The 15,287-nt window shown below is 40.0% G+C and overlaps 1 protein-coding gene across 1 annotated transcript in view; it reads left to right on the top strand.

Annotated features, from left to right (window-relative positions):
• Positions 1-15,287, top strand: part of LOC144766891 (membrane-spanning 4-domains subfamily A member 4A-like) — a 458,387-nt gene that overhangs the window by 245,708 nt on the left and 197,392 nt on the right. The window contains exon 4 of the mRNA XM_078650602.1: positions 1,878-1,934. Within this exon, the coding sequence (XP_078506728.1) occupies positions 1,878-1,934 (57 nt within the window). The remainder of the gene's footprint in view (positions 1-1,877; positions 1,935-15,287) is intronic.

A 15,287-nucleotide genomic window follows, 5' to 3' on the forward strand; every position in this document is an offset into this window, starting at 1 on the left:
GTTCCAAACTTTTACAATATAGTTTTGCTATTGAATACATCCCAGGCGGTAAGAATGTAAGAGCGGATTACTTATCTCGTTCACCTTTAAGTTTTAGTGAGTATCCAGAAAATAATGATGAAAATGATGAAGAGTGCTTAATTGCTTGTGGTGATGTTTACCACAACACAAAATTTACAGAACAAGGGTGGATGTCGGAATCTTTGAAAGATGTTGAGTTGATAGTGTAAGTAAGCATGTAATGAACAGCTGGCCAAAAGAAATAGTTTTAACCAAGGAATTACAACTTTATTTTAAAGTCTCTGACAAATTGTCAATTGAAGAAAATGGAATGTTGGTACGGGGAGACACATTTATTCCACCTGTCTCTTTGAGGAATAGGATCATTGTATATGATCATCAAGGACACTTAGGGTAGACCATAACCAAAAGGAAAATCAGAGATGGTTATTGGAGGCCTGGGATAGATTCTGCTATTATAGCTAGTGTCCGGGCATGTGTTATTTGTGCCACTAGTGATAAAGTTCTCCAAACTTGCCATAGACTTCATTGGTCCATTTGGTGTTCTTCCACGAAAGTTCAAATTCGCTATTGTGGTCGTTGACTACTATAGTAAAGGGTGCGAAGTAAAATTTGTCGAAGTGGTAACACAGTTAGTGTTATCAAGTTTTTAATAAGTTTATTTTTAAGAGAAGGTTTTCCAAAAGAAATTGTCTCAGACAATGGTGTCCAATTTATTTCAAAAGAAATGAAAAATTTTCTCAACTCAAATGCAATTAAACATAAATGTGTTGCTTTATATCATCCTCAAGCCAACGGTCTAGTAGAAAAAATTAACCGTACATTGACAGAGTGTATACAGTGGGCAATTCGAAACAAGATATACGTGTCCAAAGCTGTTGAAGAAATGCTATGGTCGCATAGGTCATGTCCAAATGCTGTTTATGATCTCTCTCCATTTGAAATTCTACGAGGACGTCCACCTGCTTCTAGGTTGTGTCCTGCATGGTTACAAGAGTGTCAGAACAAGAATCAACATATGTTAAATGTGGACAAAGTTGTGAGACCTAATGTGGAAATATTTCAAGCTAAAATGAAGTATCACTACAACACTGCACAGAGTAAAGTCCATAGAAAGAGATTTGTTTGTGGGAGATTGGGTTCGGGTTAAAGATCCCAATCATGTCCTTAAGGGGATGTCAAAATTTAAACCTCCTGTCAGAGTTTAAGTTTAAGTTGTGACCAGGAATGCAGTGAGAACCAGCAGGAATGAATGGTGGAATAAGGGAAGGGTTGTGAAGGTGTATTCTCATGATGTTCCTCCTCGTGATCTTTCTGTTCCATCTAGTTCGTCTTTGCGTCCTCGTGTTGTTCCTTTTTCACATCTTCTTTTGATGTTTCAGAGTCTAAGCGTTCTGTTCATCCTTTGTCTGAACGAAAGAGTTGTACACGGAATATTGTTAAACCCTTGAGATTTCATGACTGAAATTCTTTTCTATTTACCCACCTATATTGTTTGAATCTAATTGATTAGTATATTTATTTAATGTCTTATTTTGTTATTTGTTTTGCATTTATATATTATAAAAAAGGGAGATATTGTGGTGATCTCATGCTCACTACATTCCAGCATTACATCACTGGAATGTAGAATGTCCTATGTGGATTCACAGTTGAGAGATACCCTGTATGTCAGTTACCTTGGGACTGCTGAGGCTGTGGCTAATAAATACATAATGTGAATTATTTCTGTCTGCTGGCATTTATTACATAATACTTCACTAAAACATGTTAAACCATAATCCACTGTTAATGAATGTCATTTTTGCAACGTCTTGTTGCACACTGTGAACCACTTTTGTTTCTTTTCCAAACAGTGTATAATTTCCGGATCTTTGTCGGTTGCAGCTGCCAAAAAGCCTCGGATTGGCCTGGTAAGAGAATCCTGAAAAACGTCTTGAGCTGAGGGTTTTTTCAGACCTGTTTTTATGAGGTCTCTTATTTTCTTCTTTCTGCCGAATACTACCTTTCTCTGAGTCTCTCACAAACGACTCCATCATTCTTTAAATTGTTTTCCCTCTTAAAGTAAATTGCCTCTGCTTCATTACTCACCTGTATCGTCATACTCCTTAAAATGTCCCTTAATATGTCAATTACTTGATTTGGGACTCTTTCTTTTTAAAAATATGCCTACTGATTTGATGTTTTATTCAAATGAAGCTAGTGTTTTCAGACTTGAATGCCACCAAGTTCCTCAACAAAAAGATCTTGATGCTGAGCAATCCACTGGTAAATTGCCTTGCATACATTTTGTGCACATATTTATAACCAAATTCTATTGTGTGGATGCTCGAAGAAAAAATTGCATAACATGACATCCTGAGACTGACAGCCTGTCATCAGAGCAGCTGGCCTTGTACTCTTTAGGGTTGTGTCTATCAGACAAATGAGAAATGCAAATGCGTGAGCAGCCACATTACACATGCGGCGCATTTTCCTTCTTTGTGCTGGGCACACTCTTAAAAAGTTTCATCCAGCGCATTGAAGGAAAATGCACAGCATTATGTTGAATGCGCTGCCCTCAGTGCAGTCACAAACTTGGCAAGCGCATTCATGTGAAATACGGAACAACTGCTGGCAGGCTCTCTGTGTTTCACAGTGCAGGAGATTGGAGATCCCCTTGCAGATGGATGTAATCAGTGACTGCACCCTCCTGCAAGATGATGTCTGGGGTGGCCTTAGGACCTTCTTTACCCCCTGCAGAGTGCGCTACCTAAAAGGTGGCGCACTGTGAGTGTGCCTCTTGACAGCTTCTTTGCCTCTGCGCCCGCGTTGGTAAAACGGCGCAAGCGCAGAGGCAAAAGGATTCCCTCATTCGCATGGGGCACGCCCCCATGCAAATGAGGAACACCCCCTTGAAGATATCGCTTTCTGTGTTATCGGTATGGCAGATGGGGCTGCACAATCTTCTGCCCCCCCCCTTGTTAATAACAAACAGCCTGATTCATCATTCTCCCGTTTTGCGAGCCCCTAATAGCGATTCATAAGGAATCGCTATTAAGGACTTGCAAAACGGGATTCATGTAGGAATCGCAAAAAATATTGCGATTCCTACATGTTCCTTATTTGCGATTAGCAAATTGCTGATCGCAAATAAGGAATAACTCCCCATTCATTCCTATGGGCCTACAGGCCCATAGGAATGAATGGGGAGTTATTCCTTATATGCGATTAGCAATTAGCTAATTGCAAATAAGGTTGCGATTTCAAGGGTGCAGGGGTGTCCAAAGGACACCCTGTAGCACCCCTGAAATGTAATCTACATTGGTATTGCGCACACACATGTCCAAAGGACATGTGTGTATGTAACATGCAACTTAGAAAAATGCATTTAAATGCATTTTTCTAAGTTTTTGCTATTTACCACGAGGTCTGACCTCTCAGTAAATAGCGGCCCAAAATTGCAATTTCGCAATTTTTAATTGAATCATGAATTGCATTTAAGGAATCTCAAATAGAGATTCCTTAAATGCAATTCTTCGCAAATGTGCAAATTCTTTAATAGCGAATTTTGCATTTGGGATGATGAATCCCAAATGCAAAAATTGCACTCGCAAAAGGCAAGATTCTGAGAATCTTGCCCTTTGTTAGTGCAATTTAGCTTGATGAATCAGGCTGTAAGTGCCCCGGGGTGTGCAAAGTGGGTGCAAACACCCGTTGTGCCCCTGTGGCACTGTCTGTAATACGGCCCCTGGGATCCTAATATATCACACTTGTGCAGATATTCAGAGCCCATGTCAGGGTCCCTTGATTTCTGTTCATGATCAGGCTGCCGCTGACTCACTAGGTATCACCAGGAACAGCACAAAGAAGCATAGCAACGTGAAGCAGCCATGACTCCAGCCTAGTAGTAGGTTGCCAGACTGGCTCCGGCATTTAGAGATGAAATGTTGGGTGGCTGACAACCTCAAGATGGATGAGAAATGGTAATAGCTGGAATGTCTGCCACGGAAGAGGGTTATTCAGGGGTGAAGGAAATGCAGCACATCGGTATGAACGTGTATTCTCTGGGTGAAAGCAGTTGTTCACCAGTCTCTGCAACACAGGGACCTCTCCTCTCCAGAGGCAGAAACCCCCTCACATGTGGCTGAGAGGAGTAACTGGTTCGCTTTGCCACCTCTTTAGTGAGATCAAGGAAATTGGAGTCAGTCTGGTATAATCTGCATTGAATGCAGGCTAGTTCAAAGGTCAGCATGCACAGCAGCACACTGACTGAGTATTGATGGACTCCAGGTTGTCCAGATGACAGAATGCAGGCGCAGTCGTACCACTGATATTTTGGGATGGTCCAAACTTCCTTGGGCACTCTTCAAGCCTCTGGGGTGTTAGCATAAGGTGTACCTCCAAGACCTAAAGAAGAGCAGTTCAGAAACAGAATTTGCTCCTCGCCTTAAAGCACTGGAACAAAGAGAGCATTTGGCTACAGGGCTTTACATATTCCACTCTCCTCAGACTACCAGTGTTTTGGGCTTATTCTGGTGACGTCACAGTGTGCACCAGACTGAAGGTTAGTTCTTCCATAGTGATCTAGTTGAATATGGGCCCTTCTCCCACCAGGGACTCAGGTAGTCTTTTTACTTGGCAAGGGATTTATACTGTCATTGATCAAGTTCCATCTTCTATGGATAGCAGCCGGAGAGGTGATGAACCAGTGGAAGAAGCATCCCTTTGATGCCTCATATGGCATGGGAGTAAGCCCCCGGGCAGACACAATGTTCCTTGAGTCCTGCTAGGAACTGATAAGCTTTGGGAGAGGAGTAGGCAGTGTTTAATTTGAGCCTTTGTTGTCGGGTGCTGGGCACTGGAACTTAATCGTCAACACCGGCCCTTGTGACAGTCTGCCACAATGTGGCGCTGTCTCGCTAATTTAGAGATGGCCACTTTAACAGTTAACTATTACTTAAATATACATAAAAAATTCTATAAGCTGTCACCCAAGCCATTCTTGTAGCTTTCGATGCCTGAAATAGTCTGAATTGTTAGAGTGTGATGGTTAGTAGTTGTGTAGTTACTATCACTGGCAACATAGCATGGGAAATGTGTGGTGTAAGTTGCAGTGGCCTCCTGACAACAGACCTGGCACTTATTGTATGACAAATTGAGCACCGGGTAGGCTTTCATGGGAGAAGGTAGCTTTCTTCCTAGATGATAAGTATACCAGCAACCCAAGTGCCAGTGATGGTGGCATTCCAACCATGTTTCGCTGCAAGCATAATGTCATTTCCCATAGACACCTTTAGGCAGATGGTGTCCATGTAAGCACACACAAGATGCACTCCTGATGAACAGAAGGACGACAGGCATTCAGGCCCTCATTTACATCATTTTGTGTCAGGGCAGCCCCATAACGCTTCTTTCTGCGCTGCCCTGCATCAAAAGAAAAGGGAAGGAACGCACCATATCTATGAGATTCCTGTCCATGTTCACTATGCTGGTGCACAAATGGCTGCCTTGCACCAACGCAGGCAGCCTTGCACCATGGTGCAAAGGTGTCTGCGTTGTAGGAATGATTGTCTTTGTGCAGGAAGGTACACAGGGAAATAGGAGGATCAGGGAGACTAATTTTAATGATCCTTTCTCCCATCCTGATTAAAATCAGTGTAGCGACTACCTACAGTGATGTTGCAGACAATTGCATTTAAATTACTTCGCTCAACATGTTTCTTGCCTATTTAGTCAGAAGGCTCTGGCGGAAATTGTTCAGGACCTAAATAAAATGATGAATCTACGCTCAATTCAGTGGTAATGTGGTGTATTGAACTAGTTTTACCAGTTGTGTTGCACCAGAAGGGTGTGGTATCTGTAAGTGCAGTAACCAATCTAAAACAGAAAAATGGAAAAATTAGGGCAGTCAAATCGATCGTGACGTTGTAAGAGGATCACGCCACCAATATTCATGTACACCACCCCTGTGCGTTTCACGTGTCAAGTTGTATATATCACATGAGTCGAACACTTATTGTGCAGCAATAGTGTTCAGAGCCGTAGGTAAAGTGCGTTAAAAAACATTAAAAATTGCTGTGGCAGCAGGGCGCTGAGAGCCACAAACTCGGTGCAGTGAGACTAAAATAAATTCAAGACAGGCCCCATTGAATTGTGGCATAGAATGGACACATTAAAGTAACGATTGTCCTAAAGGAAGGGGCCAACGGGGTTAACTGTTAGAGATAGCAAAGAAAAAATGTTGTTCTCATGGCATGGTTTCGGTAGACCCAGCGTATGATGTAACAAGGGCGGAGTATCAAGCCGGGTTAAGCTATAATTCAGCGCTCCACCTCAAGGTTTGTAGACCATGGTCTGAGTGGCATCAGAACTTCATGGAGCCAAAGGCCAAACATGTGATGTTCCGGGGGGGGGGTCAAGCACCCTGTCCGGACCCTCTGTTCTCATTCCGAACCACCGTAGGCAGTCAGGGAGGACTCGTGGTGTACGTGCCTTGTGGCAGTCTCCAGGAGTGCCCTGTGCTCAGCTGATAAAGCAATGCCAATAGGCCTAGCTTTTAAAGAATGTTGTATGGAAATGTCAATCAATACAGTTACATATTATGGGAATCAATATGTATTTGTCTGGAAGAAAAGACCTTTAGAACACTTTCAAGTCAGACCTGAATATTCATGTAATTTAATGACTGCCCTTCTTCAATCTGTGCTGTTGCCAGAGAAAACCAATCTAAATATCTAAGACACTTTAACAGCATTACAATGTAATGTGTGTGCCCCTGAAAGTTCAAGTCCAAGCAGCTAGATAAATAAACAAAATGATCAAAACTGTGTGGAGGGCAAGCACTTTTTTGTGGAAGCACACAACTTCTGCCCAATCAAGACATGTGCTCCTGGTCCCAACATGTAGGCAGAGCCAAAGCCCTTCTCTAGTAATGCACACATAATTATCTGGCAACAGTTGTGTTGTCAAGTCAGGCCATGAAATATACATTGAATACTTCTTACGAAATCACTCAGGTCCACTGGGACAAAACAAAGTGGTAATACGTCACCTGCACATTTTACAGAGGCATTAAAATACAAATACAGCATCCATACAATAACCAACAAGAAGTGTAAATTAGTGATGCTTGCGGAAGACAGCATCCCTGGCATTTCCATATTTCGTAAATTCCAATGGTGCTATCTTGCATCCAAACTTGGTTCAACTCACCATTGCAAAATGGCATTCATGAACTGGTCATATGGCGCAAATATTTAAAAATGGCTAAAGAGCAGTCTAGTAAATACCACAATGTTTGCGCTCAAATCCACCACCCTTTATGCAATCTATGTTACGCATATCGTAGAATTTTTTGTTATCACTTAATGCAGTACTTATTTTATTACCAAAGGAAGAATGTCCCACAAACATTAAAGAATACTTTACACGTTTAAGCCCCTAAAATGCTGCGTTTAGAACTTTATAGACAGGGGCCTTAAAGGGAAATTCAACTTGCACGAGTAAAAGCTTCACTCATGAGTTAATGGATTTACCCATGTGCTATAAAAAGCAGTAGGGTGTAATTAAGCGTCTGACTCTTCTCCCAGGCACGCAAAGTATACTCTGCAGAAATAGGAATGTCTTGGAAAGTTTGGGAACATAAAAAAGTCAAGATTTATGGTTATTCACTCTCATGATTAAAGTTGTTTCTAGGGTTGGAATTGGAAGCATCCCCAAAATAGGTCAGTTTGTAGGGGACGGGTGTTTCTTCTTTTTCCTCTAGGAAATCCAAAAATAAATTGGTAAATAAAAGTGGGATTGCACTCATACAGAGGTTATTTTCATAATGGGCAATAAAGCATATGGACTGCCTCAGCATAGCGAGGATTAGGGATTCACAAATCCTTTTCGGAGTACATCTGAAAAACTGGGCTACCAGAGATTTGCAAAAGTCAATATGGAATTTATGTGAAGTTGGTAGATTCAAAAATCTGCTCATGCCAAGTTGTAAAACTGTGGGGGCAGATTTGCTAATTCTTTTAAGAATCAGAACCCAGAGTCTGGTTCATCTCTCTTCATTTTCTATATATGCAACTAAGAACATAAAAAAAAATTGGGACCTGTTATTATGACATTTGTGTTCTTTCTCCTATGTTTGTGTTTTATTTTTTTATCGTGGTGTATTTTATCGGTTGTCTGATAGCCTATTGATGCAAAAAATATTGTGTGGGAAGAGCATTGTGTCAAAAATATTGAAGTCTAAAATATTAAGAAGGTACATGCAAATCGGTAAGTATAGATTTACTTTTCTTAAGTCCACATCTGCGTACCTTGAAAAAAATAAATATATATATATATATACATTGCAGCTCCAAAAACACCAAAGCGCTGCACTCCCAGGCGGGTGCTTCCGTTGCGAGGGTGCACTCGCAAATCCAGTACTGCTCCACCTCCCAAAAGCGTGAACTCCCGCAGGAAGAAAGGAAAGCACTCTCGGAGGTACAATTATCTAGTTTATTTCACCACAGCAAACTGACGCGTTTCGGTCGGAACCTTTGTCTAAGTTTACCGAACCGACAGAGGCGTTTACTTTTTATACATCCGGGTCACGAAAATCAACATAGGACATACCTTCGGGGAAGGGAAAAGGAAAAGGGAGGAAAAAGGAGCGTGAGCGCCATATTGGAGTGTTTAAATGCCAGTGAACAGTGATTCTACTTGCACGTCACGATAGCTCCCTCGATGGGCGATTCAATCAAACAGTGCATAATTATTACATTGATAAACACTGGTGTCAAGCGCCCCTTCTCAACTGTTAATGTAATTAAAGCACAAATGTACAGTAAACAAAGAAAATCCGCATACATTTTCCATATCCCCAAAAGAGATTTGCAAAAGTCATTATGGAATTCATGTGAAGTTGGTAGATTAAAAAATCTGCTCATGCCAAGGTGTAAAACTGTGGGGGCAGATTTGCTAATTCTTTTAAGAATCAGAACCCAGAGTCTGGTTCATCTCTCTTCATTTTCTATATATGCAACTAAGAACATTAAAAAAAAAAATTGGGACCTGTTATTATGACATTTGTGTTCTTTCTCCTATGTTTGTGTTTTATTTTTTTATCGTGGTGTATTTTATCGGTTGTCTGATAGCCTATTGATGCAAAAAATATTGTGTGGGAAGAGCATTGTGTCAAAAATATTGAGGTATTGAGGTCTAAAATATTAAGAAGGTACATGCAAATAGGTAAGTATAGATTTACTTTTCTTAAGTCCACATCTGCGTACCTTGAAAAAAATAAATATATATATATATATATACATATAAAGATATATTATAGCGTCAAGTTACAAAAATGTTGCATTCAGTATAGTACAACTTTGCTTACCCATAGAAACTTACCATCACAGTATTTTTTACCTAGATAGTCTGGACACAATATTGTGTCCACACAATATTTTTACCTGATTTTTTGTACAAGCAAGCATTTTATCACAATGCGCTATGAATTAAAGCAGATATGGATGTTCTCTTTAAATGTATAGTTTTTTTTCAAAGGGAAGGATGCTCTATTAGTTGGGTGTAATCCTATTGGTGACTTAAATATTTTTCAGAGGTGATCTAGTGGACATTTTTAAATATGTACATTTGGCTATAATATTGCATATCAATTGGAAATGTTCTATCTATAAGTAGATATTTTCTGTCTAACATGGAATATGAAGAGCAAACATTTTCTTAATTGCATATCTAGAAAAGTATTATATTGAATTTTTTTATAAAACACACTCGCAGAGAAAAAATCCTTCCTTTAATAATAAAATTATAAATAAGGAGGCTGCTAGTTGTTTTGAGACTATTCTTTCCCAATGTTTTATACCACATATTGAATCGTATCAGAGATACAGAGGACAGGCATGTTTAGTTTATTAGTGGAGGTAATATATGCATTTCTGCCTCATTAATTTTATAATTAAGTTTGAAGGAGTTTGAGGTCCCTATCGAGAACTAGGAGGATCCTAGTTAGTGACTTTAATGTTTTCCAGGAAGTGACTTTAGATAGATACTTGCAGGGTGATATTGGTCGCGTGAACAACAATTCGGAATAAAGGAATTTACGGCCTGATGTACAAACATTGGGAATACAGATTCCTAATTGCGATTCTCTGCAAATTGCAATTAGAACATTGGTATTTCTAATGTATGATACTCATTGAATTTCATTTAGTAATTTCTTGTGGGTCGCAAACTGTGACCTACCTCGTGAATATTAATGAGGTAGTTTGCAGTTTGTGACACATTAGGAATCACAGCCATCACAGGGATGGTGGCCTGCTGAGGTCAGCAGACCACCATGTCTGAGATTGCTTTTTAATAAAGCATTTTTTTTTAATGCATTCCGTTTTCCTTAAATACCAGAAACTGAATGCTTTTAAAAAGAAAAAAAATAATCCATGAAGTTTTATATTTTAAGAGTAGGCATTGGTCTGTGGGACCACTCCCTGCTCTTAAAAAATATTATTATTTTCATTCTCAAAGGAAAGGAGGCCCTTTCAGGATCCCTTCCCCTTTGCGAATGGGTTACCACCCCTTCCCTTTTGTGAATGGGTTACCACCAGTTTTAAACTGGTGGTAAAGTATTACTGTTTTGCAACTGGAATTCATTCGCAAAACACAAATACATATCATACCGATGTATGGAATTGGAATGGATTTGGAAGTGAGGACCTCAGCACGCCCCTTCCAAATACCCTAATGCAAAATGCGATTTGGTAACAAGTTACCGAATCACATTTTGTACATTTGAAAAAGCATTTTCCGGTCGCAAATGGCTTGATTCTCTTGTGCGTTGTTAATGAATGTGAGTTAATTATTTTTATTGTCAAGTTATGCAGCACATGGCATTGATAAGGTACGTAGAATAGAAACGGTGGTGTCCAAACATGCAAAATTGCTTCTTTTTGAAAAAGATCCAAGATACAGGCACTAGCTTTTGCTGAAATTTAAGAAGCAGGCAGAGCTCCTATGATAAGGCTTAATAGATTTCTAGATAAAAGCTTGAAAGCAACAAAACCCCAGTTTGTGTGTAAATCTTCGAAAGCCACTTTGACATTAGTCCGTTTGTTGGTAATAGAAAGAAGGCAGACACCTCAAAGTTGGAGCTGCAGTTGAACTAAGTTTAAAAGAGTTTGCTGCCCTAGATTCGATTTCAAAATGTTAGCTGTGAAAGAAGCGAGAGGTGAGTTGAATTGTCGACTGAGTTTGAAACAGAAAGATGTTGTTTCTCACCCCAGGCAGGTGTATTGGGTACAGAAGGGAACAGAAATTGAAATCAAGCAAATTGTTGGCTTGGATGCTCAAGCACTAGAATTCCCCCAAAAATATTTTAGCTACATAATACTACTCTATGTGGAGTGTAACCTTCATAGACTATGCAAATGTTTTATGATGTTCTTGAATATGAACAAAGACTTTGGCACAGGCAGGTGTATTGGGAACAGAAATTGAAACCAAGCAAATTGTTGGCTTGGACGCTCAAGCACTAGAATGCCCCCAAAAATATTTTATCTAAATAATACTATTCTATGTGGAGTGTAACCTTCATAGACTGTGCAAATGTTTTATATTGTTCTTGAATATGAACAAAGACTTTGGCAAAGGTTGTTTTCGTCACATCAGACTGATGTTTCTTACGCCTTTCTGCATCTTTCTCAAAAAGGTTTTATAAAGCGTCAACATTCCCTGGATAACAATTAGGAACTTAGCAATAAAATCTGTTTTACAAGGTATAATGGAGTACCAGAGGAAGATGTTTCTTTAGATTTGGATAGGGCTTTCGAAATAGCTAATTGAAACTCCTTGAATCTGTCCTGAATATATTTGGTGTGTCATAAACGTTTGCCAGGGACTTTTCAAGGCCCTTTTAGGCTGTAGCTCAAGCAAGACTTGTGACTAAAAGGATGAGTTCTGATGGTTTCAGAGTGCTAGATGGCACTGTGTGTGGTTGCGCGTTTTCATTACTTCTAAATGCCTGGTCTATTGAGGTTTTGTCTTGGTCCATTATGCAAACTGAAAAGATCAAAGGGGTCAAGTCGATAGGACGGAATATAAATCTTTACTTTACGTGGATGACAAGTTATGTTTCATTGGCAGTTCAGAATAAGCTGTTGGCTTGTTGTTGAAAGCCCTAGTGAGATTTGAGAACATTTCCGATGGAAAAATTAGTTGGCAGAAATCTGAAGGGATGTCTGCTTCTAGCAACTGTTTTCAAAGTTTCTTCAGCGACTGAAAGATGAATTGAGCAATAAACAATATTATGTATTTCAAAATTAATACATGAATATAATCACCAATATATGATGTGTTTGAATTTGCATATCGTTCATTGTGGAATTTCGGAAGATTCTTAGAGGTTTGACCATCTAATCTTAAACATATGGCAAATATTACATTTATTAAATTGTGTGCATTACTAAAATAGTCATTATCTTGGAAACAAACCATTCCCTTTGTTGAAAAGGTCTCTCAGGAAAGTACAAAATGTATTAATGAACTTTCAATGGGAAGTGAGAAACAAAAAGTAGGAATTCTGATAAAAGTGATATGCAGACCTTTGTATAAGTGTTGTTTTGGTCTCCCAAAACTAGCATTGTATCCGGATTTGCTGTTAATAATTCATATATTTGGTATCAGGATTACATAATGGATACTCCAGACTGATGTCCTGTTCAGAGTTTCTCATTGTAGCCTAGCTGCTATGCTTACCACAGGAAACCATCTAGTGTTCTTGTGATACTGCTGAAGGCAACATTAATGAATAATTGGTTTTGTAAAGAGATATCACCTGGCCTTGCATGAGTACTTTCAAACAGATCAGTGGTTTTTCTTCATAGAATAACTCAAGGAATCCATCTTCCTATATTCCAAACAGCTAAGAGACAACTCCTCCTTCTGTCAGGGGTTGGAATAGGTAGTGTTATGAAGCAAACACAAGGAGATGATGAACAGAGCGCTGGAACCTTTCAGACACTCAGCCCCAGGCACAGATCTGTGTTGAATCCATATTTAGCTCACTTCACCACCCCAGTTCAGACACAACTATATGCAAATCAGTCTTGACCCTGCCCCTCATGGGAACAGTCCAGCCCAAACTGCCAAGCCATGTATCCTGGGACCGGTTTTGGACTAACAGCCCTCATAAGCCAGGCTATCTTGAATCCAGCAGCAAAGTGAGCAAGGGACCCACGTTTGGGCATACACTGCCAACTTAGGGCGAGCAAAGCAAACACAAGGAGAAGGTGGATGGAGCACTAAAACCTTTCAGACACTCACCCCCAGTCACAGATCTGGGTTGAATCCATCATCGTTCTTTAGTTCACTTCGGCACCCCAGTTCAGACACAGCTATATGCAAATCAGTCTTGACCCTGTACCTTATGGGAACAATCCAGCCCGAATTGCCAATCCATGTCTTCCCTGGACCGGAAACTAGCATCCTGAGACCGGTTTCGGGCTAACAGCCCTCATCAGCCAGTCTAGCTTGAATCCAGTGGCAAAGTGAACAAGGGACCCACGTCTGGGCATACCCAGTCAACTTAGAATGAACAAAGCAAACACAAGGAGATGATGGACGGAGCACTGAAACTTTTCAGACACTCACCCCGAGTCACAGATCTGGATGAATCTGTTGTGTAGGAATCTAGGACCCTAGTGTAATTTTCCCGATTCATGCCCATATATAGGTATACATTACCCGATCCTTATATAGGCATAGAAATCATTACCATATTTAGACTGAGCCTATGCATTCCGAATACGGCATGGCTACTTCCACTAAGTTCCGAGAATCAACAACGATTTCTTAGAAAAACCCGCCTTCAGCAGCTAGGGACTTCCCCTTGTCTGAATACAATTTATCTAGGAAATCATGGGGTTTTCAAAGAACTGAGTCTTTGATGACATTATTATGTCCAATCATATGTCAAACTCGGCACCTTCAAGGTATAAATATGCCTACATTTGCCCAGACAAACACACGGTGGTTTGGAGAAGTTCGACTATCCACTTGCCCGACGCGCCCTGCAGCAGCAACTACCGAAGAAAGCCGACCCTCCAGCTGACGCACTGAGAGACGCTGTCTTTTCTTCTGCCCCGAAATCCAGCTCCAGTGTTTCCAGGCTACCCTTGCGGGTTGCTGGGAAATCGAGTCCTGAGAGAGAGATACAAGACCTCCTTCATTCTAAAACCAAGGTACGAAGCTGATTAGACCCTTAGAGAATTCTTGGAATAGATAATTGGCAAAGAATACTAAACTTAAGCTACACCTCACTTACTTCTTTTCTCGTACTAGACTTAGGTTAGGTACATCGGGGTAGGCATATTTTAGAAGCACCAGTTGAGTACTTTTAGTCATTATTTAGCACTGTATGTATTTTAGGTATTTTAGGTATTTTATGGCTTAGAAACCATATCATGCTTTTACAGTATTATTTTATAATACTCTTCGTGCTGTACGCATTGTACTTTATAACCAGTATTACGATTTTAGCAGTACGTTTCTTATGCTTGAGAAAGAAGAATCTTCAATAAATACTTTTTATTGAAAAAGCCCGTCTCTCTATGTCTCTGCACCCTTGGTGAAACGAAGCATGCACGATTGACTGAGTAAAATAGCTATCTATTGTTTCCGCGACTCTAGAGATTGATTTCTTATTCTTGGGAAACAAAGTTGTCATGTTTATGCGGTTTTCAGAAACTAATCCCTTCTTGTGAATTCGAGAAAGTTTCTAGTGACCTCTGAGCCAGCTGGCACTCACAATTAAGTTTAATATATTCGGTAGAGACCTAGTCGACCTCAGTCCTACATCTAAACTACAGGATATATTATTCCAATGCGCAGAGCCTATTGGGAATATAGGATCTACACTACATGGCAGCCAACGTTTGGTAAGGCGATAATTTAACGCTAGATACCAGAGTAACTCAGTCGTGCTTTTCACACAGACCCCTTTTTCCCATAAAATACTCCAATAGACGTCTGGAGTGGGTTAAAGGATAAAATATCCGCTTTAAACTGAGTAGGACGAAAAAATCCTATGTATTAGTTTTTAGTTTGTTCAACGTTGAAGGATACAGTGTTCCAAAATATTGTGCACCTAATCTTTGTTTCCTTGAAACGTGTTCTGCAAACTATTCAGTCAACAAAATAATGAATAGTGACGAAGAATTAGCTACAGCTACAGCACAAGCAGTTTTAGATGACAGAAATCTCTTACAGAATGACCCGGATGTTATAATCATCCC

Source organism: Lissotriton helveticus, chromosome 7 (genome assembly GCF_964261635.1).
Source record: "Lissotriton helveticus chromosome 7, aLisHel1.1, whole genome shotgun sequence".
NCBI lineage: Eukaryota > Metazoa > Chordata > Amphibia > Caudata > Salamandridae > Lissotriton > Lissotriton helveticus.